General features: G+C 42.3%; 1 protein-coding gene across 4 annotated transcripts in view; it reads left to right on the plus strand.

The window, feature by feature from the left end:
* Positions 1–24,530, plus strand: part of ubr3 (ubiquitin protein ligase E3 component n-recognin 3) — a 353,894-nt gene extending 329,364 nt beyond the window's left edge. For all 4 annotated transcript variants that reach the window (XM_078552128.1, XM_078552129.1, XM_078552130.1 and 1 more), the window contains 3 exons: positions 2,045–2,254; positions 8,070–8,209; positions 22,053–24,530. In XM_078552128.1, coding sequence (XP_078408254.1) covers positions 2,045–2,254; positions 8,070–8,209; positions 22,053–22,170 — 468 coding nt within the window. In that variant the 3' untranslated portion in view covers positions 22,171–24,530. The remainder of the gene's footprint in view (positions 1–2,044; positions 2,255–8,069; positions 8,210–22,052) is intronic.
* Positions 24,531–24,803: the final 273 nt, after the last annotated feature.

Consider the following 24,803-nt stretch of genomic DNA (forward strand, 5'->3'; position numbering starts at 1 on the left):
AGAGGTGCAATTTAACCTAAATGGTACAATTTTGAAGTTTGCACAAAACAGAGAAACCTGGGGGCATTTGTGCACAAAATTTTGAAGGTGGCAGGACAAGTTGAGAAGGTTGTTTTTTTTTATTCATTCATGGGATGTGGGTGTCACTGGCTAGGCAAGCATTTAATGCCCATCCCTAATTGCCCTTGAGAAGGTGGTGGTGAGTTGCTGCCTTGATAAAAAAAGCATGACTTTTGGCTTTATACATAGAGGCATAGAGTGCAAAAGCAAGCAAGTACACTAATCTTTACAAAACACTGGCTATCTCCAGCTGGAGAATCGAGTTCAATTCTGGATGTCACACTCTAGAAAGGATGTTAAGGCCTGTGAGAGGATATAGAAGGATGAGGAAGTTATGTAGAAAGACTGGGGTTGTCCTCACAACAGAGTTTAGCAGAATGAGAAATTATCCCATTCAAACATACAAATTTCTTGCAAGGCCCAAAAGGGTAGATACAGGAGGGATGTTTCCCCTGGTGTGGGAGTGGGGTGGGGTTGGTCAAGAACCAGGATACACAGTCTCAGAATAAGGGGCAGGCCATTTATGACTTAGATGAGGAGGAATCTCTTCATTCAGGGGGTGGTGAATCTTTGGAATTCTTTGGAGGGCTGTGGAGATTCAGTTGTTGACTCTGTTCGAGACTGAGATCAATAGATTTCTACATATTAAAATCATCAAGGGATACATACGGTTATAGTGCAGGAAAATCGTGTTGAAGTAGAACATAAGCCATGATCTTATTGAATAGTGGAGCAGGCTCAAAGGGTTGAATGGCCTACTCCTGCTCCTGTTTCTTATGTTCTTAACAGAGAAGGTTAAGAAGAAATTTGATAAAGGCATTCAAACCATGAATCATTGTGATAAATGATGAGATGCTTTCCAGTGGCAGAAGTGTTAATAACCAGAGGACATAGATTTAAGGAAATTGACAAAAAAACAGAGGCAACATGATGAAAAAGAATATGCAGTGAGCTGAGATGATCTGGAAAACACTGTCAGAAAGGGCCATGGAAGCACATTCAAAAGTGATCTTCAAAAGGGAATCAGATAAATACTTGAAGGGAAAATTTGCAAGGTTATGGTTAAAGAGCAAGGTGAGGTGAGACAAAATAGAGAGCCATTCCAAAGATTCTCTGATTCTTTGGACACTGCGTTGCCTCTGTATGCTAAGAATCCAATAGTACCAACCACTCTTGGCCAAAAATTGTTGGCACTGAGACATCAACACTAAATTCTGTATTAATCAGAGGCAGCTTATTCTATATTCATCATGAGCAGAATATAACTGATCCCTATTGGAGGATATCTATTACCTTAGAAATATGAGATTTACATCAGAGAGGGTTTCCCCAGCTCATGGATCCCTGAACTGCAACACTGAAGCAACTGCAATGGCTGTTGGCACCAGGTACCCTCCAGACTGCACATTAGTAATAGGCAAAACAAAGTGTAAATGTTCTCCTGAGGATGTTAACACTACCCCTGCCTCCCACCATAACAACACCAAATCATAAGCCAAAAAAAATCTCTAACCAAGCATCAGTTTGAATTCCAAACCCTCCACTTTCTTGTGGAGGATTGAGTAACCTATCTGGAAGGATTTTTTTGATGAGAACTCCTTGGGGACTTTCTAGAAAGAAGAATTTGAGAAAGTCACAGAGAATTTGCCACCTTTGCCTGGACAGTAACCCAAAGATTCTCAGAGCACAGGAATGATTAGTTTCCCACTCTTAACAAGACTGTTAGTCAGCCATGATCAGCAGTAAGAATCCATTGCCCTGTGCACTCCATTGAGAGTTTCCAGAAGATACATGTCAGTGGATTGCCTCTGATAAAGATAGTCAAGTCAACCATTTTAAGCCTTAATTTTCATGTCTCACTTAATGAAGATTGCAGGTAACTTTTAGTGATGTTTTCCTGCAATGAAGGTTGTGATCTTCACATATTATTGTAAATAGTGTCAAAGCAAGTTTGAGACTCAAAACATTTTCTTTTCACTTTCAGAATCTACTTGTTCAGGATCCACAGTGGTCTTTACCATGTCTTCTTCAGCTACCAGAGAATTACAATACCATCTTTCAGTACTATCATCGTAAAGCCTGTGTTCACTGTTCAAAGGTGCCTAAGGATCCAGCTCTTTGTCTAGTGTGTGGTACATTCGTGTGCCTCAAAGGTCAATGCTGTAAACAGCAAAGCTATTGTGAATGTGTACTGGTGAGTAAATGAAATAAATTTTAAAAGAATAAGAAAAAATACAATTTTTGGTTTAACTGTACAATACTTTGTGGTTTTGCACAATGGGAATCAAGTAGTCTTTCGTGAAGTGTTTAGAGGGCAGGTGATAAATTAGATCTGGTCAGACAGATGTAATTCTGTCCCCAGTTTAAAACCATTTTAATAATCCTTCACCTTTTTATAAATCCTCCTTAAAACACACCTCTTTCCCAAGATATTGGTCAACCCCTCCTAATATAATCTTCATTGGTTTGGCATCCATTTTTGTCATTTTTGTTCTGTATTAAAGGCACTATATAAATGCACATTGTTTTACACTTCCATTCTAAATTCTTTTGTCCGCATTTAAAATGGAAGCTGCTTAGGTAAATGTGCTGCACTGTATTTCCAGCTTCAGCTGGCCATAGGGTATGGTTACAGCATTGTTGTGATCCCCAGCTGAGGTTACCCCTGGACAAGCCTGATCCCAGAGTGGGGCCCAGCTTGATAGATCCTAACTTTTATTTGTTCGTGTAGATACATGGAGAGCAGCTACTGAACAGAGGCACAGGAGTCGGCTGATGAACTTTTAACAAAAGAATAAAATATTTATTCAACAAGAAAAGATGAACTATATTACAATACTTCTTCACCCACAACTATATCTTTACCGATGTATACAGATTTGTAAGGATAACACAAGTTACAAAAGCTGTCTTATACTTTAATGTTCACAGTAAATACACAGTCCATGTAAACCTATGACACCCTATGGTCAGACACACCACACTCTGATCTCAAGTGACAGATGCCACCTCAACCAGATGCAATGGATCTTTCCTCAACTCCTCCCAGATGCTTGTCACACTGTGAGCCAACCAATCTCACTGAATTCCGTCCTTCACACAAGGATTTCCAATCTCCACACTCCAAAACCGCACCTTGGAATCTTCTCCCAACCCAACGCTTTCTCACTGACGCTTTCTGCAAGGGTTCACCTCCAGGGTTTTGAACTCTCTTTCTGATGTTCCTCTTCCCTGGGTCACTACAAGCATTCAAGCTGTCTTCCAAGCACTCTCTCTCACTGTCTCAGCTGTCAACAGTATACCACTGCTTCACATGCCCATAGCAAAGAATTACACACCTTCAGTTGTCTCTTTGGACCTTCTTGTTTCTTACAAGCTGTCCTCGCTTTAAATCTGCTTTCTGTAGCTTTTGTCTCTTTAAATCTGAAGATTGGGGCCTTTCTGCCCCTCACTCTTAATTTCACTTAACAGGACCTTTTCCCAGGTTCCTGTTCTTCCTTTGACTGTATGGTCTCCTTTGAACTTTCCCTTCTTCCACTCTCCTTGATTTTTGGGGTTTTTCTTTAGCTTGGGACCTTTTTGTTATTTTGGGAAATCTGCAGTTTCCTCTCCCAGTGCCCAGTCTCTCTGGAGTTCTGGCTTCAACTGAATTTAAAACTGCTGTTTCGTTAGTTCAGTATGTGTGTCTGTGGGAGGAACCTGCTTATCTGGTCCCCTGTTGCTAGGCAACAGCACTATTTCTACTCTTGTGTGTTTATTTTTACTTTATAGGGGTCGTAAACTTCTCTTTAGAAATGCAAGCAGCCTTTTAAAGCGAAACTAAAACTCCATTTGACTTTTCTTAACACACAGATACAAAAATGGAAATCAAACTTAAACTTCAAAGCTAAAACTCATTCCTAACACCCACAAATACAAATATAACATACTTAAAACTATCTCTATTTCCTAACAAGCATATGATGCGCCTCAGTGTTAGATTTGGGAGATAAATTAACTCATTCTGACTGGTTTACTGTCTGATTTTTCTTTCACCACTCCTCCTGATTTTTCTGTGTAAAAGGTGTTATATAAAGGCAAGTTGTTACATCTTTGCTCACCATTATTGTTGTGTGTCAGCTGTGGCTCAGTTGATAATACTCTTGCCTCTGAGTCAGCATTATCTCGAAGAAGAGCAGGAGAGTTATTCCTGGTATCCTGTCCTGGCCAGCATTTCTTTCTCAATCAATATCTCAAAAACAGATTATCTGGTCATTATCTCATTATCATTTGTAGGAGTTTGCTTTGTGCAAATTAGCTGCTGTGTTTCCTACATTACAGCAGTGACTACACTTTAGAAGTATTTAATTGGTTATAAAGTACTTTGGGATGACCAGTGCTCATAAAAGGTACGATATAAAGGCAGGCCTTTTTGATTTGGGATACAAACAGCAATATGAAATTGTGGGTCTTCACATCTCACATAATTAAAGATTTCTCTGAATATACAAGATAGTTTTCTGACCACTGGATTTTTTTTAATATGAGCAACATTTAATGCTTTACTATACTCTCTGAATTTCTAAATATCACCATTTTCAGGTCAAACATTCCATTTTTTTTAATAGTTGTTTACAGGGGCCCATTCATTTAGTCATTAACTTAAATATTGTTATCGTACTGTTGGCTCTTTTTAGAGATTCTGTATTCTTAAACTGAGGTGAGCAATGAACTATATAAAAAAAAGGAAAGACTTGCATTTATATAGCACATTTCATGACCACTGGACATCTCAAAGCACTCTACAGTAATCAGACTCTGAAGAAGGGTCATACAGACATGAAACACTAACTCTGTTTCTCTCTCCACAGATGCTGTCAGACCTGCTGAGTTTTTCCAGCAGATTTCCAGCATCCACAGTATTTTGCTTTTATCTACAGTAGTCACTGTTGTGCTCAGTAAACTCCCATAAACAGCAATGTGATAATGATCAGATAATCTGTTTTTGTGGTGTTGATTTAGGGATAAATATAGTCAGGGCACCAGGGATAACTCCCCTGTTCGTCTTCGAAATAGTGCCGTGGGATCTTTTATATCCACCTGAGCAGGCAGATGGTTTAACGCAGGCTTGTCCAACTTTTTCACTTGGGGGGCCACATTTCCATTTTCTTCTCACTCAAGGGGCCAATGAGCAAATTTCAGAAAAATAATGTTTGTCACAACATTAAACGTGAATTTCAAAATAAAGTTGAGGTATGAAGAAAAGAAACAACCTGCTGAGCAAAAATAAAGCAATGTCAAAGCAATAAATTGATATTTAAAAAGAGTAATTAATAAAGATCACCATTAGAGTGTGAGAGGGACAGTGTCTGTTTGTGCGGCTCACTCCCAATCTCTTGATGCTTGCTCACTGATCCTCACCCACCATGTGAATGTTGTGATTGTGTGTGGGGGTGAGGGTGAGTGGGAAACCTGAGACTGGAGTGAGCCAGACACACACACATACTTCCCACACTCACTCACTCTCCCACACTCACTCGCTCTCCCACACTCACCCACTCATTCGCGCTCCCACACTCACCCACTCTCTCTCTCTCCCACACTCGCTCCCTCTCTCTCCCACACTCACTCACTCTCCCACACTCGCTCACTCTCCCACACTTGTCCATATTCTCTCCCACACTCGCTCACTCTCTCTCCCACGCTCACTCAGTCTTTCCCCCACAACCTCATTCTCTCTCCCACTCTCACTCTTTCCCACACTCATTCACTCTCTCCCATACTCACTCTCTTCTCCCCCATACTCACTCACTCTCCCCCCCCATACTCACTCACTCTCCCCCCCAATACTCACTCACTCCCTCCCCCATACTCACTCACTCCCTCCCCCATACTCACTCACTCCCTCCCCCATACTCACTCACTCCCTCCCCCATACTCACTCACTCTCTCTCCCTCATACTCACTCTCTTCTGCCCCATACTCACTCGTGCACTCTCCCACACTCACTCCCTCCCCCATGCTCACTCACTCCCTCCCCCATACTCACTCACTCTTCCCCCCCATACTCACTCACTGTCTCCCACACTCTCTCACTCTCTCCCCCCACGCTCAGTCACTCTCTCCCACACTCACTCACTCTCTTTCCCCCATACTCACTCACTCTCTCCCACACTCACTCTCTCTCCCCCATACTCACTCACTCTCTCCCACACTCACTCTCTCTCCCCCATACTCACTCACTCTCTCCCCCATACTCACTCACTCTCTCTCCCCCATACTCACTCACTCTCTCCCACACTCACTCTCTCTCCCCCATACTCACTCACTCTCTCCCACACACTCTCTCTCCCCCATACTCACTCACTCTCCCCCATACTCACTCTCTCTCCCCCATACTCACTCACTCTCTCCCACACTCACTCTCTCTACCCCATACTCACTCACTCTCTCCCCCCACGCTCACTCACTCTCTCCCACACTCACTCTCTCTCCCCCATACTCACTCACTCTCTCCCACACTCACTCTCTCTCCCCCATACGCACTCTCTCTCTCCCACACTCTCTCGCTCTCTCTAACACTCATTCACTCCCTCTCCCACACCCCTAGGCAGTGAGCCTTTTCATCCTTACCATGCAAACCCAACTGGCCCAGTGCAGAGCGGGGGTCTCCCGGCCCAGCGCGGAGCGGGGGTCTCCCGGCCCAGCGCGGAGCGGGGGTCTCCCGGCCCAGCGCGGAGCGAGGGTCTCCCGGCCCAGCACGGAGCGGGGGTCTCCCGGCCCAGCGCGGAGCAGGTCTCTCCCGGCCCAGCGCGGAGCGGGGGACTCCCTCCCCCCATCCGGCACAGCAGCCTGTTTCTCTCTCTTTCTCTCTCTCTCTCTTCTCCTCAACCCCCCCTTCCCCAGGGCCCACTCAGTGTTGCTGCTCCTCCAAACACGACTGCTTCTCCCACACAAACGCAGGAGAGAAACGGCTTATGATTGAAGAAGCAGTTTCTTCCAAAATTTTCTACTGCGCTTAGCGACATTTTGAAAACTAACTCCAGGGACCACATTGGGGGGGCTTTGCAGGTCACATCCAGCACTCCTGGTTTGATATGTTTTTTTTACATTCATTCATGGGATGTGGGTGTCACTGGCAATACCAGCATTTATTACCCATCCCTAATTGGCCCTTGAAGTGGTGGTGAGCTGTCTTCTTGAATCCAACTGAGTATATTGCTAGGCCATTTCAAAGGCCAATCAAGAGTCAACAACATTGCTGTGGGTCTGGAGCCCATGTATGCGAGACTGGTTACAGACAGCAAATTTCCTTGCCTAAAGGAAATTAGAGAACTAGATGGGTACTTATGACAACTCAATAGTTTCACGGTCACCGTTACTGGACTAGCTTTTATTCCCGATTTATTTCATTAACTGAATTTAATTTCCCACAACTGCCATGGTAGGATTCGAACTCCTGTCTCGGGATAATAATCCGGGTCTCCAGATTACTAGCCCTGCAATGTAACTGCTATGCCACTGCACCATCCGAAAGATGGCACCTCGGACAGTGCAGCACTTCCTCAGTGCAACACTAATGTCAGCCTTGATTTTTACACTCAATTTCTGGAGTGGGACTTGAACCTTATGGTTAGAGGCAGGTGTGTTACCAACTGAGCCATAGCTGACACTAAAGAATATTTAGATAAAAAGAATGGTAAAGCTGATATATGACTTACAAAATTTAATCAATTTATGATAATGTTAATTGTGCTTGATCAATTATCTAACTTCTGTAACAATACTGTGGCAGGTCTTGGGGCTAACTTTCACTTTGGCATAGGCAGAAAGCTGCCGGTTAAGGATGGATTAATACCAGTGAAAGGAAAATTAGATGGGCTGTACAGAGGTAGCCGGCAAGCAACCTTCAGTTTCTCACGTGTGTCAAAAGTGAAAATTAACCCTGTTTCCTTTGGCACTTGAGTTAATTAAGGAATAAATATTTGTCGGAATTATTTCATTCTAACTCTTTTTTAAATATATACCAGCATTCCCAGAACTGTGGAGCAGGAACCGGAATATTCCTTCTGATTAATGCCTCCGTAATCATCGTCATACGTGGGCACCGGTTTTGCCTGTGGGGATCTATCTACCTTGATACTCATGGTGAAGAGGACAAAGATCTAAGGTAAAATGTTTCAGTGGTGTTTTTTGATTTAGGACCAGCATAGTGGTGTGTTACTGAACTAGTAATCTGAGCCCTTGACTAATAATTCAGGGGAATTAATTCAAATGTGAATTTCAGTGAGCATGGACCTCTTGAATTGTCCTAAAAATGCAACTGGTCATTAATGTTCATATATTTGCCTCAGAGGGGTACAGCACAGATTCGCCAGATGATACAGGGGCTTAAAGGGTTAAATTATGAGGATGCGCTGCATAAACTTGACTATATTCCTTTGAACTTAAAGGTTGAGGGATAGCCTAATTGAAGTGTTTAGAATAACAAAAAGATTTGCTGGTTTAGGTACATGAGAACTATTTCCCCTGCTCGAGGAATCTAGAACAAAGGGACATAATTTTAAAATTAGAGCCAGCCCATGCAGTAGTGAAATCAGGAAGCACAACAAGGAGTAATGGAAGTAATAACAACAACAACTTATATTTATATAGTGCCTTTAAAGTAATGAAACATTTCAAAGCGCTTCACAGGAGCATTATAAAACAAAATGTAACACAGAGTCACATATGGAGATATTAGGTCAGGTGACCTAAAGCTTGGTCAAAGAGGTAGGTTCTCAAGAAGTGACTTACAGGGGGAAAGTGAAGTAGAGAAGAGGAATGGTGTTGGGAAGATACTCCAGAGCTTAGAGCCTAGGCAACTGAAGGCACAGCCACCATTGGTAGAGCACTTATAATTGGGAATGTACAAGAGGCCAGAATTAGAGGAGCGCAGATAACTCAGAGGGTTCTGGGGTCAGAGGAGACTACAGAGCTGGGGGTGGGGGAGGCAAGGCCATGGAGGGAGTTGGAAACAAGGATGAGAATTTTAAAATCAAGATGTTGTTTGACTGGGAGCCAGTGTAGGTCAACAAGCACAGAGGTGATAGGGGAACTGAACCTGCTGCAAATTAAGACACAAGTAGCAGGGTTTTGGATGACCTGAAGTTCACAGAGGGTAGAATGTAGGAGACCTTCCAGGAATGTGTTGGAATATTCGAGTCTAGAGGTAACTAAGGTACGGATGAGGGTTTCAGTAACAGAACAGCTTACAAAGGGCCAGGTCAGGCGAGTTGTCAAGGTGGAATAGGGGCTCTTAGAGATGGCATGAATATGAGGTTGGAAGCTCATTTCAGGATCAAATGTTACACCAAGACTGTGAACTGACTGGTTTAATCTCAGTTGCCAGAGAGAGGGATGGAGTCGGAAGTAGGAAACAATGGAGTTCAGAGCGAAGACCAAAAACAATGGCTGCAGTCTTCCCAAGATTTAATTGGAGGAAATTTCTGCTCATCCAGTATTGATGTCGGATAAGCATTCTGATAATTTAGCAACAGTGGAAGAATCGAGAGAGGTGGTGGTGAGGTAGAGCTGGATGTGTGTCAGCATACATGTGAAAACTAACATCACACCTTCAGATGATGTCACCAAGGTGCAGCTGGTTGATGAGAAATAAGAGGGGGCCAAGGATTGATCCTTGAGGGACACTAGAGATAACGGGTATGGGAGCAGGAAGAGAAGCCAATGCAAGCAATTCTACAATTAAACACAAAAGAATGGAACCACATAAGTGCAGTCTCACCCAGCTGGGCAACAGTGGGGACATATTGGAGGAGGGTTGTGCGGTCGACCATGTCAAAGGCTGCAGACAAGTTGAGAAGGACGAGGAAGGAAAGTTTACCTTTGTCACAGTCACAGGATGTCATTTGTAACTTTGATAAGAACTGTTTTAGTAATGTGGTAATGTTTGAATCCCTCCTAATTGGAAGGATTCAAACATGGAGTTCCAAGAAGGATGGAAATAGATTTGAGAGATGACAGCATGTTCAAAAACTTAGGAGAGGAAGCGAGGTTGAGGATGGGACGGTAGTTTGCAAGGACAGTGGGATGAAGGGCTGATTTTTTGAGGAGAGGGGTGATGATGGCAGATTTAAAGGAGGGAAGGACAACACCTGAAGAGAGAGAACAATTTACAATATCAGCTAATATAAGGAACAGGAGGGGAAATTGGGTGATCAGCAGTTAGTGGGAATAGGATCAAGGCTACAGGACGTGGGTTTCATGGACAAGATGAGTTCAGAGAGGGCATGAGATAAGTTAGGAGAAAAACTAGAGAAAGATGCAAGTTCAGAGCTAGGTCAAGGAGGACCATTAAAGGAAGTTTGGCCAGATGGGGTTGTGGAAGGGAGGGACATTTGGCACAGACAGCTGATCGGATTGTTTCAAACTTTGTGACAAAGAAGTTCATGAGCTCCTCAAATAATGGAACTTTTCCTCCAAAATGTTGTGGATACTGAGTCAATTGAAATCTTCAAGGCTGAGATTGAAATATCTTTGTTCGATTATCAAGGGATACCAAATGTTATCAAAGGCAGTTAAAATGTAACTAAGTTACAGATTAGCCAGCCCTTCCACGTCGAGTCATGAATGGTGGTGGACCGTTAAACAATTAATAGGAGGAGGCTCCACGACCATCCCCATCCTGAACGATGGCAGAGCGCAGCACATCAATGAAAAGACAAGGTTGAATTGTTAGCAACCATCTTCAACCAGAAGTGTCAATTCTCCTCCCGAGGTTACCAGCGTCACAGGTGCCAATCTTCACCCCACATGATATCAAAAAACAGCTGAGCGAACTTGTTACAGCAGTGATATGAGTCCCAAGAACACTTCCGTCATAGTGCTGAAGACTTGTGCTCCAGAACTAGTCATTCCCCTAGCCAAACTGTTCCAGTACAGGGACAACACTGGTACCGACGATGTGGAAAATTTCCCAGGTATGTCCTGTCCGCAAAGAGAAGGACACATCCAATCCAGCCAATTTACCATCTAATCAGCCTGCTATCAATCTTCAGCAGAATGATAGAAGGTGTTGTTGAGAGCGCTATCAGCAACGACCTGCTCACCGATGCTCAGTAAGGGTTCTTCCAGAAGCACTCCACTCCAGACCTCATTATCGCCTTGGTCGAAACATAGACAAAAGGGCTGAACTCCAGTGGTGAGGTGAGAGTGACTGCCCTTGACATCAAGGCAGCATTTGACTATCATGTATGTAGCATCATGGAGCCCTATTAAAATTGAAATCAATTAGAATTCAGGAAGAACTCTCCACTGGCTGGAGTCATACCTAGAACAAAGGAATATGGTTGTATTTTCTGGCGCTCAATTATCTCATCCCTAGGATGTTGCTGCAGAAATTCCTCAGGGCAGTGGCCTAGTCCCAAGCATCTTTAGCTGCTTCATCAGTGACATTCTCTCCATCATAAGGTCAGAAGTGAGGCTTTCACTGATGATTACACATTGTTCATTATCATTCGTAACTCCTCACATACTGAAGCAGTCTTTGCCTGTGTGCGGCAAGATGTAGACAACTTTCAGGATTGGAGTTTAAAATGACCTGAAACATAAGGATAACTGCTAGGCAATGAACTTCTTCAACAAGAGAGAATCTTAACCATCTCCCCATGACGTTCACAGACATTACCATCGCTGCTGAATCCCCCACCATCAATATCCTGGGGGGTTACCATTGACCAGAAACTTGAATGCATGAGCTATGTAAATATGGCTACAAGAACAGGTAATAGGTTGGAAGTTCTATGGCAATTAACTCACCCGACTCCCCAAACGCTGTTCACCATCTACAAGGCACAAGTCAGAGGTGTGATGGAATACTCTGCACTTGCCTGGAAGAGTGCAGCTCAAACAACACTCAGGAAACATGATATCATCCAGGGTGAAGCAGCCTGCTTGACTGATATCCTATCCACCAACTTAAACATTAATTCCCCAGACACCACTGGTGCACAATGTCAACAGTGTATACCATGCACAAGATGCATTGTAGTGACTCACCAATGCTCCTTCGACAGCGCCTTGCAAACCCATGAAATTGGCCACCTAGAGTAACAAAAAGAGCAGCAGGTGCATCGGAACACCACTACCACAAGTGTAGAGTATCCCATCACACCTCTGACTTGTGCCTTGTAGATGGTAAACAGCGTTTGGGGAGTCAGGTGAGTTAATTGCCATAGAACTTCCAACCTATTACCTGCTCTTGTAGCCATATTTACATAGCTCATGCATTCAAGTTTCTGGTCAATGGTAACCCCCCCCAGGATATTGATGGTGGGCGATTCAGCAGCGATGGTAATGTCTGTGAACGTCATGGGGAGATGGCAAGTTCCCCTCCAAGTTACAAACCATCCTGATTCATGTTTAAAAAAAAAAATCACTGTTCCATCACTATCACTGTGTCAAAATCCTGGAACTCCCACCCTAATAGCACTGTGGGTGTACCCATACTACATGGTCTGTCACAGTTCAAGCATTTGGCTCACTTCCACCTCTCAAGGGCAGTTAGGGTGGCAGTTCAAGCAGTCAGCTCACTACCATCTTCTCAAGGGCAATAGGGATGGGCAGTAAATGCTGGCTTTGCCAGCAATGTCCCCCACCCCATGAGCAAATAAAAACAGAATTGAATGGTGGAACTGGTTCAAGGAATTCAATGGCCTACGTCTGTTTCTATGTACATGACTGTTGAATAAGTTAGTCATCTCTTGCTCCATATCAGAGTGCTTATTGTTCTTCTTGAAAATGTTTTGACCATTTCTAAATTTTGGTTCTGCCAAAAAAATGCCAGTCTGGAACAAACTTCCTGAGAGGGTGGTGGAGGCAGGTTCGATCGAGGTATTCAAAAGGGAATTGGATTGCTACCTGAAAAGAGAGAATGTGTGAGGTTGCGGCGATAAGGCAGGGGAGTGGAATTAGGTGGAATGCTCTTTCAGAGAGCCAGTGCAGACTCGATGGGCTGAATGGCTTCCTTCTGCACTGTAAAGATATTGTGATACTGAGAGATTTACTCACACTGTTGGGTAGGGTTTAAACTAGATTGGCAGGGTGGTGGGAATCTGAGAGAGAGCTCAAATGAGAGGGAAGCAAAACTGGTAACAAAGTAGAAAAGTAGTAAAAACAAAAAGCTAAAAGCTACTGCGGATGCTGGAAATCCAAAACAAAAACAGAATTACCTGGAAAAACTCAGCAAGTCTGGCAGCATCGGCGGAGAAGAAATCAGTTAACGTTTCGAGCCTTCATGGCCCTTCGGCAGAACTGGAGCATAGATTAGAAGAAGGGAGAAATATAAATTGGTTTAAGGTGGGTGGAGGGGAGGTGGGGGGAGAAAGGGGGGGAAGAGACACATTGAGGGTGTGGTGTGATGATTGTGGAGATGAGCAGATAATCAAAAGATGTCACAGACAAAAGGGTCAAAGAGGTGTTGAAGGTGGTGGTCTTTGTCTGAGAAAAGTGCTAATTAAGAATGGAAGACAGGATATTCAAAGTACAGCTCTAGTGGGGGTGGGGTGGAAAGACTAAAGGTTTTAGTTTTAGATTTAAAAATAATGGAAATAGGTGGGGAAAGAAGAATCTATATAAATTATTGAAAAAAAAGCTGGGGGAGGGGGGGAAAAACGAGGTGGAGATGGGGGGAGGGGGAGTTTAAGATCTAAAGTTGTTGAATTCAATATTCAGCCCGGAGGGCTGTAAAGTGCCTAGTCGGAAGATGAGGTGCTGTTCCTCCAGTTTGCGTTGGGCTTCACTGGAACAATGCAGCAAGCCAAGGACAGACATGTTGGCAAGAGAACAGGGTGGAGTGTTAAAATGGCAAGCGACAGGGAGGTTTGGGTCTTTCTTGCGGACAGACCGCAGGTGTTCCGCAAAACGGTCGCCCAGTTTGCGTTTGGTCTCTCCAATGTAGAGGAGACCGCCTCTACATTGGAGAGACCAAACGCAAACTGGGCGACCGTTTTGCGGAACACCTGCGGTCTGTCCGCAAGAAAGACCCAAACCTCCCTGTCGCTTGCCATTTTAACACTCCACCCTGTTCTCTTGCCAACATGTCTGTCCTTGGCTTGCTGCATTGTTCCAGTGAAGCCCAACACAAACTGGAGGAACAGCACCTCATCTTCCGACTAGGCACTTTACAGCCCTCCGGGCTGAATATTGAATTCAACAACTTTAGATCTTAAACTCCCCCTCCCCCCATCTCCACCCCGTTTCCCCACACCCCCCCCCCAGCTTTTTTTTCAATAATTTATATAGATTCTTCTTTCCCCACCTATTTCCATTATTTTTAAATCTAAAACTAAAACCTTTAGTCTTTCCACCCCACCCCCACTAGAGCTGTACTTTGAATATCCTGTCTTCCATTCTTAATTAGCACTTTTCTCAGACAAAGACCACCACCTTCAACACCTCTTTGACCCTTTTGTCTGTGACATCTTTTGATTATCTGCTCATCTCCACAATCATCACACCACACCCTCAATGTGTCTCTTCCCCCCCTTTCTCCCCCCCCCTCCCCTCCACCCACCTTAAACCAATTTATATTTCTCCCTTCTTCTAATCTATGCTCCAGTTCTGCCGAAGGGCCATGAAGGCTCGAAACGTTAACTGATTTCTTCTCCGCCGATGCTGCCAGACTTGCTGAGTTTTTCCAGGTAATTCTGTTTTTGTTTTAGAAAAGTAGTAAGCTAAATTAGAAGGCAGGCGAAATGAAGGCAAGCATCAAATAGGATCAGAATGTGGAATAATGTTAAAAAGACAAAGTTAAGGGCACTCTATCTGAATGCATGCAGCATTCACAATAAGTTAGATGATTTGAAGGCGTAAATAGAGGTAAATGGTTATGATTTAATTGCCCTAACGGGAAGTGGTTATGGGGTGAACAGGAATTGGAACTAAATATTCTGGGATATTCACCACTTAAGAAGGATTGACAAAAATGAAAAGGAGGTGGGGTAACGCTGTTAATAAAGGACAAAATCAGTACATTAATGAGGGATGACCTTAGATTGAAGGATCAAGATGTAGAATCAGTTTGGGTGGAGCTAAGAAACAGCAAGGGGCAACAAACATTGGTAGGAGACGTTTTTAGACCGCCAAGCTGTTGTGGTAATGGGCAAACCTAATTAGCACTAATGCTGTGGAGGATGAATTCCTGGAGTTTGTATGTGATGGGTTTCTGGAGCAGTACATTGAGGAACCAACTAGAGATTGGGCTATTTTAAATTTAGTATTATGTAATGAGAAAGGGCTATTCAATAGCTTTGCTGTAAAGGAGCCTTTAGGAAATAGTTACCATAATATGATAGAGTTTTACAATAAGTTTCAAAGTTATATAGTTCATTCTGAAACTAGGGTCCTAAACCTGAACAAGTAAAATTATAAAGGTATGAGGGGCAAGTTGGCTATGGTGGATTGGGAAAATGCACTAAAAGATTTGACGGTTGACCGGCAATGGCCAGTATTTTTTAAAAGTATTACATGGTCTACAGCAAATATACATTCTTCTAAAACACAAAAACCCAACAGGGAAGGTGAATCAACTGTGGCTAACAAAAGAAGTTAAAGATTACATTAGATCAAAGGAAGTGGTTTATCAGATTGCAAGAAAAAGTGGTAAACCTGAGGATTGGGAGTAATTTAGAATCCAGCAAAGGAGGACCAAGAAACTGATTAAGGGAATATGAATGCAAGCTAGCAAGTAACATAAAGGTGGACTGTGACAGCTTCTTTAGGTATGTGAAAAGGAGAAGATTAGCAAGACCAAATGTGGATCCATTACAGGAGACAGGAGAATTTATAATGGAGAATAGGGAAATGGTGGAGAAACTAAACAATTATTTGTGCCTGTCTTCACAGAGGATGATCCAAAAAAATCTCCCAGAAATACTAGGGAACCAAGGGACTTGTGAAAATGAGGAACTGAAAGAAATTAGTATTAATAAAGAGGTAGCACTCTAAAAATTAATTGGATTGAAGGTTGGTAAATCCCTTGAACCTGATGAGCTACATCCCAGAATATTTAAGGAGGTGGCTATAGAGATAGAGGATGCATTGGTAGTTATTTTTCAAAGTTCTATAAATTCTGGAAAAGTTCCTGCAGACTGGAAAGTAGCTGGAAAGTAACTAGAAACAGAGAATTACAAATCTGTTAGTTTGACGTCAGTAATAGGGTAAATGTTAGAATCTAGTATAAAGGATGTGATAACTGGACACTTTGAAAATAATGATATGATTGGGCAGAGTCAACATGGATTTATGAAAGGGACATCATGATTGACAAACCTATTGGAGTTTTTTGAGAATGTTACTTGTAGCAAAGATAAAGGAGAACCTATAGATGTGTATTTGGATTTTCAAAGGGCTTTCAATAAGGTCCAACACAGGAGATTAGTAAACAAAATTAGTGCACGTGGGATTGGGGTAACAAACTGCTATGGATTAAGAATTGGTTAACGGATAGAAAACAGAGAGTAGGAAGAAATGGGTCATTATCAAGATGGCAGGCTGTTATTAGTGGGAAACTGCAAAGATCAATTCTTAGGCCACAGCTATTCATGATCTATGTAAATGATTTGGATGCGGGGACCAAATGTAAAATTTGCTGATGACACACAACTAGGTGGGAATGTGAGTTGTGAGGAGGATGCAAGGAGGCTTCAAGGGGATTTGGACAGGCTAAGTGAGCAGACAAGAACATGGCAGATGGAATATACTGTGAATAAATGCGATGTTTGATAAAGCAGAAAGGCAGAGTATTTCTTAAATGGCGAGAGGTTGGGAAGTGTTGATGTCCAAAGGGACCTAGGTGTCCTTATTCATGAGTCACTAAAAGCTAGCAAACAAGCAGGTGCAGCAAGCAATAAGGAAGGCAAATTATATGTTGGCCTTCATTGCAAGGGTATTGCAGTACAGGAGTAAAGATGCCTTGCTGCAATTGTATAGAGCCTTGGTGAGACCGCACCTGGACCATTGTGTACAGCTTTGGTCTCCTTATCTAAGCAAGGATGTACTTGCCATGGAGGGAATGCCATGGAGCTTCACCAGACTCCCCCATGGAATGCCGGGATTGTCTTACGAGGAGAGATTGAGGAACCTGGGCCTGTATTCTCTACTGTTTCGAAGATGAGAGATGATCTCATTGGAACTTACAAAATTATTATAGGGCATGACAGGGTAGGTGTGGATAGGATGTTTCTCCTGGCTGGTGAGTCTAGAAGCAGAGGACAAAGTCTTAGGATAAGGGGTAAGCCATTTAAGACTGAGATGAGTAGGAATTTCTTCACTCAGATGGTGGTGAATCTTTGGAATTCTCTGCTGCAGAGGGCTATGGAAGTTCAATCATTGAGCATGTTCAAGACAGAAATCGATAGATTTCTGGATACCAATGACATCAAGGGATATGGGGATAGTGGGGGGAAAATGGCATAAAGGTAGATGATCAGCCATGATCTGTTTGAATGGCAGAGCAGGCTTGATGGGCCAAATGGCCTCCTGCTCCTATTTATTATGTTCCAATGTATTTTGTCCCAGCGACAGTGAAGGAATAGCGATATATTTCCAAGTCAGGATAATGTATGCCTTGAAGGAGAAATTGTAGGTGGTGATGTTTCCACGTGCCTGCTGCCCTAGTTCCTCTATGTGGTAGAGGTTGCGGGTTTGGAAGGTCCTGTCGAAGGAGGCTTGATGAGTTGCAACAGTGCATCTTGTAGATAGTACACATTGTTGCCGCTGTGCATTGGTGGTGGAGGAAGTGAATGTTTATGGTGAGGATGCAGTGTTAGTCAAGTGGGCTGTTTTGTCCTGAACGTTGTCAAGCTTCTTTCGTGTTGTCTGAACTGTCTTGTATACCTCTAAGATAATCTCTTAGACATCTTGTCTCCTGGCTGAAAAGCATAGGTTTCTCTAACCTTCCCTCATTGCTCAGACCATTGACACTAAGAATCAGCCTCATAGCCTTTGCATCTTAGCAACCAGAATGTGATGCAATACTCAAGGTGATGTCTGACTAGAGCATTTACAATTCAGTCACAGCTTCGTCTGACATATTCAATTGCTTTAGTCACATAGCTCAATACTTTATTGGCTTTGTTGATTGCTGCTTTGTATTAGTGGAATGTGATGAACGTTGAGGTTATTAAGGGTTCCAGGTGTCTTGCTTCATTTTCACTTTTTCAGTACTATTCTTGAACATTTACTTATGTTCCATTAAATTTCATTTGACAGTGTTTTCGCCAGCTACCCAATATGTCTAGCTCATTTGGATTTCTGAGCTGCTTTTTCACTGTATTGCCCTTATAAATACTTAAATGAAGTAATCATTTGTTTTTTCAGCTTCATTTTCATGATCATTTTTTCATCTTTTAGGGTTTTCATCTCTTCTTTGACTGGACTTTTTCTGTTGACAAATGGAAAAGATTTTTATCTTTACTGTTTAGCCTCTGCTATTCTGAAATTATTTTAATGCAATCACAGAACCTGCTTCTCTTTGTTGTTGTGATCTGGTTAGGAATCAGTAACTTTTTGTTTGAAGTAGGCGAGGTTTGAATTCCCAGTTACCCACTGGCAGAATAAAGCCACACAATTCCATGGTTTTAACAAACAAAATAAACTTTGTATACAAAATTAGCAAAGTAAAACAATCTACAATATCTACCTTATACTCTAACATTCAGAATTAACATGACATAAATATGAATTAACAGGCAAACTGTGGTCAACCACACCACACTGCACATTAAATGGCAGATGTAGCCAAGACAGATCTCATGGATTTCTCAGCAACCCACCCAGACGTCAGTGACCACTGTGAGTCATAAGATCTTGTTAAAACCCTGCCTCCCTCACGAGGGATTTCAACTCTTCCCTTTCGAAGATCTAGCCTCTGAATTCCCACAAAAACTGCTCTGACTTGGATTGCCTCAATGACTGCTAACCTCCCCATGTCAGTCTCTTACCCTGAGATTGTGTTCCACGGGATTCACAAAGCTGCACTCCTGCCTCTAATTACTGGCACAATTTCAGCTCTTTTGCAGACTGCTAGCTTAACTTAGCTGGCACTGCCCTGGTTTTCTCTGAACTCCAGTCTCCGGCTGCACCAAGCTAGAAATGGTTCCCAGGGCTTCTCTGAGTCCTGTTTCCAACATGTAAACAACGACCTTCCTCTGCCTTTTCAGATGCCCAGGACTTCTCCTGAGCTCTAACTGCAGTGAACAGCTCCCAAGGCTTCTCTGTGAGCTGCAGCTAACACTGCACTGAACAGCCCCCAGGGCTTTTTCGAGCCCTAACTGCCTGGATCCTGTTAACAGCAGCACCCTTTCATAATGCAACTTCTTTCCCTGCTGCTTAACATTCAGATAATTTGAAACCAGAAAACCTAGTTAAGCTGCACCCATCTCCATGACATTGTGGCCTTTCAGGGTGCAGTGGATGCTTTTAAACTAATTTAGCTCTAACTCCCAAAACAAAACATCTCTCTGGACTGCACTTTCTTGCAAGCAGTGTAGACATCATGTCTCCAGTTCTCCAGCTAAGCCTAAGCCTGAATGTTGCCCAAGTCTTGCTGCATTTGGGCACAGACTGCATCAGTATCTGAGGAGTCATGAATGGAGCTGAACATTGTGCAATCGTCAGCAAATATCCCCACTTCTGACCTTATGATGGACGGAAGGTGATTGATGAAGCGGTTGAAGATGGTTGGGTCTAGGGCATTACCCTGAGGAACTCCAGCAATGGTATTCTCAGACTGAGATGATTGACCTTCAACAGCCACAACCGCCTTCCTTTGCAGTCGGTATGACTCCACTCACTGTCAAGTCTTCCCCCGATTCCTATTGACTCCAGTTTTCATAGGGCACCTTAATGCTACACACGGTCAAATGCTACCTTGATGTCAAGGACAGTCACTCTCACCTCACCTTAATTTCAGCTATTTTGCCCATGTTTGGACTAAGGCTGTAATGAGATCAGGAGCTGAATGGCCCTGGCGGAATCCAAACTGAGCAGCAATGAGCAGGTTGTTTCCACTTGATAGCTCTGTCGACCACCCCTTCCATCATTTTACTGATGATCAAGAGTAGTTTGCTGGGGCAGTAATTGGCCGGGTTGGATTTGCCCTGCTTTTTGTGGACAGGACGTAGTGGGCAGTTTTCCACATTGCCACGTAGATGCCAGTGTTGTAGCTGTACTGGAACAGCTTGGCTAAGAGCGCAGTTAGTTCTGGAGCACAAGTCTTCAGCACTATTGCTGGAATGTTGTCAGGGCCCATAGCCTTTGCAGTATCTTCAGAATCACGTGGAGTGAATCGAATTGGCTGAAAACTGGCACCTGTGATGTTGGGAACCTCAAGAGAAGGCCAAAATGGATCATCTGCTTGACACTTCTGGCTGAAGATGGTTGCAAATGCTTCAGCCTTGTCTTTTGCACTGATGTTCTGGGCTTCCCCATCATTGAGATTGGGGATATTTGTGGAGCCTCCTCCTCCAGTTAGTTGTTTAATTGTCCACCACCATTCATGACTGGATGTCGCAGGATTGCAGAGCTTAGATGTGATCTGTTGGTTATGGGATCACTTAGCTCTGTCTATCGCATGCTGCTTTTGCTGTTTGGCACGCAAGTGTTGTAGTATTGCCAAGTTGACACCTCATTTTAGGTATGCCTGGCTTGCCCTTCTGCACTCTTCATTGAACCAGGGTTGCTAGATCTATTCAAAATCAATCCCATTTAGCGCGGTGCTAGTGCCACACAACACAATGGAGGGTATCCTCAATGAGGAGACAGGACTTGGTTTCCACAAGGACTGTGCGGTGGTCACTCCTACCGATACTGCACTGGACAGATGCATCTGCAACAGGCAGATTGGTGAGGATGAGGTCAAGTAGGTTTTTCCCTCTTGTTGGTTCCCTCACCACCTGCCACAGGCCCAGTCTAGCAGCTATGTCCTTTAGGACTCAGCCAGCTTGGTCAGTAGTGGTGCTACCGAGCCACTCTTGGTGACAGACAATGAAGTTCCCCACCAGAGTATATTCTGTGCCCTAGCCATCTCAGTGCTTCCTCCTAGCGGTGTTCAACATGGAGGAGAACTGATTCATCAGCTCTGGGGAGGCAGTACATGCTAATCAGCAGGAGATTTTCTTGCCCATGTTTGACCTGATGCCATGGGGCCCAGAGTCAATATTGAGAACTCCCACCCGACTACACCACTATGCCGTCACCAGGGATGGTGATGCCTGCGACATTGTGAGCTATGATTCCATGAGTATGACAATGGCAGGCTGCTGTTTGATTAGTTTGTGGGACAACTCACCCAACTTTAGCACAAGTCCCCAGATGTTACTAAGGAGGACTTTGCAGGATCGACTGGGTTGGGTTTGCCATTATCGCTCCCAGTGCCTAGGTCAATGCCGGGAGATTCTTTTTGTAGGCCTCGGAGCAGTTTCATACAACCGAGTGGCTTGCTAGGGCATTTCAGAGTCAACCACATTGCTATGGATCTGGGGTCACATGTAGGCCAGACCAGGTAAGGATGGCAGACTTCTTTCCCTAAAGGGCATTAGTGAAACAGATGGGTTTTTACGACAATTGACAATAGTTTCATGGCCACTGTTACCAAGATTAGCTTTCCCGTCTCCCCAGAGCATTAGTCTGGGCCTCTGGATTACTAATCTGGTAACATTACCACTACCCTTGGTCTTCTCCTGGCAGCTGTATCAGTGGAAACATCAACTGGAGACAACATTAAAATGAGGGATATAAAAGAGAAATTTTGAGCCCTCAAAGATGAAATCGCCATTTCTTTCTTCTCTCACCCACCAAAAGTTATTAGTTTATCTGCTTTCAATACTGAAGTAGAGTAAACTTCCTATCTGTTTTACATATGTACTACATATGTACTACAGAGCTACGATTAATTAAAACATATATTTAATGTTGTATTTCTCTATACTTGATGTTTTTTCTTTTATTTATAGACGTGGCAAACCACTGTACCTGTGCAACGAACGCTATAAAGTTTTGGAGCAACAATGGGTGACACACACCTTTGATCACATCAATAAAAGATGGGGGCCACATTACAATGGATTATAGCTGACTTACACATCTTTCCTGAAACATGGTCATCAAGAAGCTTTAGTTCATACAAATGTTATGGAGTTTATTTTTAAAAGTAGCCATTTTATTAAAAAACAATCCACAAAATCTTTATTCTGCATATGCAAAGGTGCTATTAATATCACTTTTATGGCAGTGTGAAAAATCCCAGCAAACCTAAAAGCCTGTGTCTAGAAGTGGGCTAAAATATCTTCTATAAAGTAAAGAGCCTATTATTTATTAGTCATATTGAAGCAATTGTAGCAATGTATGAGTACAAAAAAGCACAATTTGAATTCATATGTGTCCCTCATTAAAGTAGATGTAATGTTTATAGTCTTTGGCCAAGACAGATGCAGTGTGTAATCTTTGAAGGGTTGGTTGCTGATTCTCTTTCCTTAGTAAGAATACTCATCTGTAGGAGAGTAAAACCTGCTCATATACACTTTATAGCGGTACACTATTTAGAAAAATCTTTATTTGAAGCCTGTTGCATCTGTTATGACATTTTTTCTGATAAGTCTGTGCTGAGTTTTTCCTTGGTTTTGAGAGGCTTTGATTTATAACTCTGGCCATAATAATTCTTACTAAGTTTACTGTAACTTGCCCAGTTTACTTAAAACAATTATACAAGAGAAGGCTTCAATCTGTAGAAACTTCTGAATTAAAAGAAAATTAGGCTGTAAAACGTTCAGTCTCAGGAAATTTTGTTTCTTATTTTGTTAAAGGTAACTGAGCAAAATAAATATTTGGAACTGACAGCTGCTAATAACAGAACAAATACCTTTTTTAACCAATTGCTTATTTGGGAGCCTAGCTTTATGCTTTGCAAGTTTCTAAGCACCTTATGGAGATAGTGTGTTTACTAAGTTTGGTCACCATATCAAACTAAGAATATTCTAATTACAGATGTGCAACCTTGACACTGTGGTATGTTATGCAATGATTAGATCTGAAGTACATAGGCCCTCCCTATCGCAAATTTCTGTTTCAGATAACCACTGTCAACTCTAGGTTTAATTGTATTGTAGTTGTGCAGTGTACCATTTCTATCTAATATACTAAACAGTAAAAATTCAGATCATCGTGGGAAATGAGCAGTCCTAAGGATCTGCACAGCTGAAGTGCAGATGAGATTCAGAATTTAACTTCAAGATGGTATGGACGCTTCTCACGTTGTCTGTTCATTATAGAAATATCAGTGATTTTGGTGATCTGAAATCTAGCTTTTGTTTACTTTTTCCTTTTTTTAAATTCAGCAGACTTTAGCAAATAATACGCAGCTTTTGACTAAAGTATAGCTGGTCTAGACGTTTCTAAATGTCTAGTTACAAAGCTGTATGAAATAAGTTTGGTTTTGTTTTTGGTTTTCAGTCATATTTATACCTGATGTAAAGGCACACAGACCTGTTAACAAAAGTTTATGTACACTAAATCACAAAAAAATCTACTACAAAGAATTTAATAAAATTACATTTTCAGGGAAGTAATTCATTAAATGCTATAACTCATAAATACAGAAAAGAGAAGCATCACAAGATCAGTCCTATCAGAAGCGTCATGGACTGGCTTGTGAGATTGTTTGCAATGATTGATCTTTGTAAAACATTGGGAGCTACTGAAAATTGATGTATAACAGCTAATCGGACATTTTGTTTCACTCAGATGCAATTTCTCACTTAAGTAATATTTTAAAATTCTATAAAAGTTTCATTATTTAGTGGTTATACCATCATCTGACATGCAAAAATAATTGGCAGACTTAATAATGTCAATGGCAAATCTGTCAAGTGTCCTTTTTAGAAATAAAAAGGACCTGTAAGAGAGTGCGGTGCAGAATATAACTAATAAACAGCATTAAAGACTTAATCAGTTTAGCTACAGTATATGCTTATAAACCAGACAGCAGTGAGCACAGGTGTATAATTGTACCTGCTAATGCTGTGAGTATGGTATGAATCATCCTAAGCTAATTTTAAACAGAGCATTCTTTATTGCTCTGACTCTTAAAGATGGTAATTGGCTTTTGTTTTCTTTTTATTCCCATACTAGTGCAGTTTGATTGCCAGACATGCAGTTGATTTAAAAATGTACTTGAATTCGTGCATGCTGCTGAATTTTTATTTGTTTTCCTAAGTTTTCTAAGACCCACTATACAAATTAATATTTTCATGCAAAACAAGTGGTGTGTAATTTGAGATAGAAGTTGAGTGTTCACCAGTGTGTCACCCTGTATGAATGAATGTTAAATACAGTACATTACTGTAAAAGCTGAACATTTTCTGGCACATTGAAATTAAACTTTAGGATTAATCAAAATAAGACTGTAAAATATGTTAATAAAAATCTGTAAATCATGTGTGTCTTTTTTAAAGCAAGATTTTCAGTAACGAACAACTTGTCTAATATGGTAAAAATTGAAAGCAAAAGTTCACTTTTGGTACTGGATACTAATACAATTAATTTACTAACCCAAAAGTTTACTAATGGGCAACTTTTCTGTGTATTTGCTTCTGGCACTTGAAGCTGGAGACAAACAGATTTTAACTAGGAACACGATGGTCTTCTATAACTTAGGGACAGGTGTTCTCAAGTACTGCAACCTCTGAAATTGCTCTAAGGAATATTTC

Source organism: Cetorhinus maximus, chromosome 11 (genome assembly GCF_964194155.1).
Source record: "Cetorhinus maximus chromosome 11, sCetMax3.hap1.1, whole genome shotgun sequence".
NCBI classification, from domain to species: domain Eukaryota; kingdom Metazoa; phylum Chordata; class Chondrichthyes; order Lamniformes; family Cetorhinidae; genus Cetorhinus; species Cetorhinus maximus.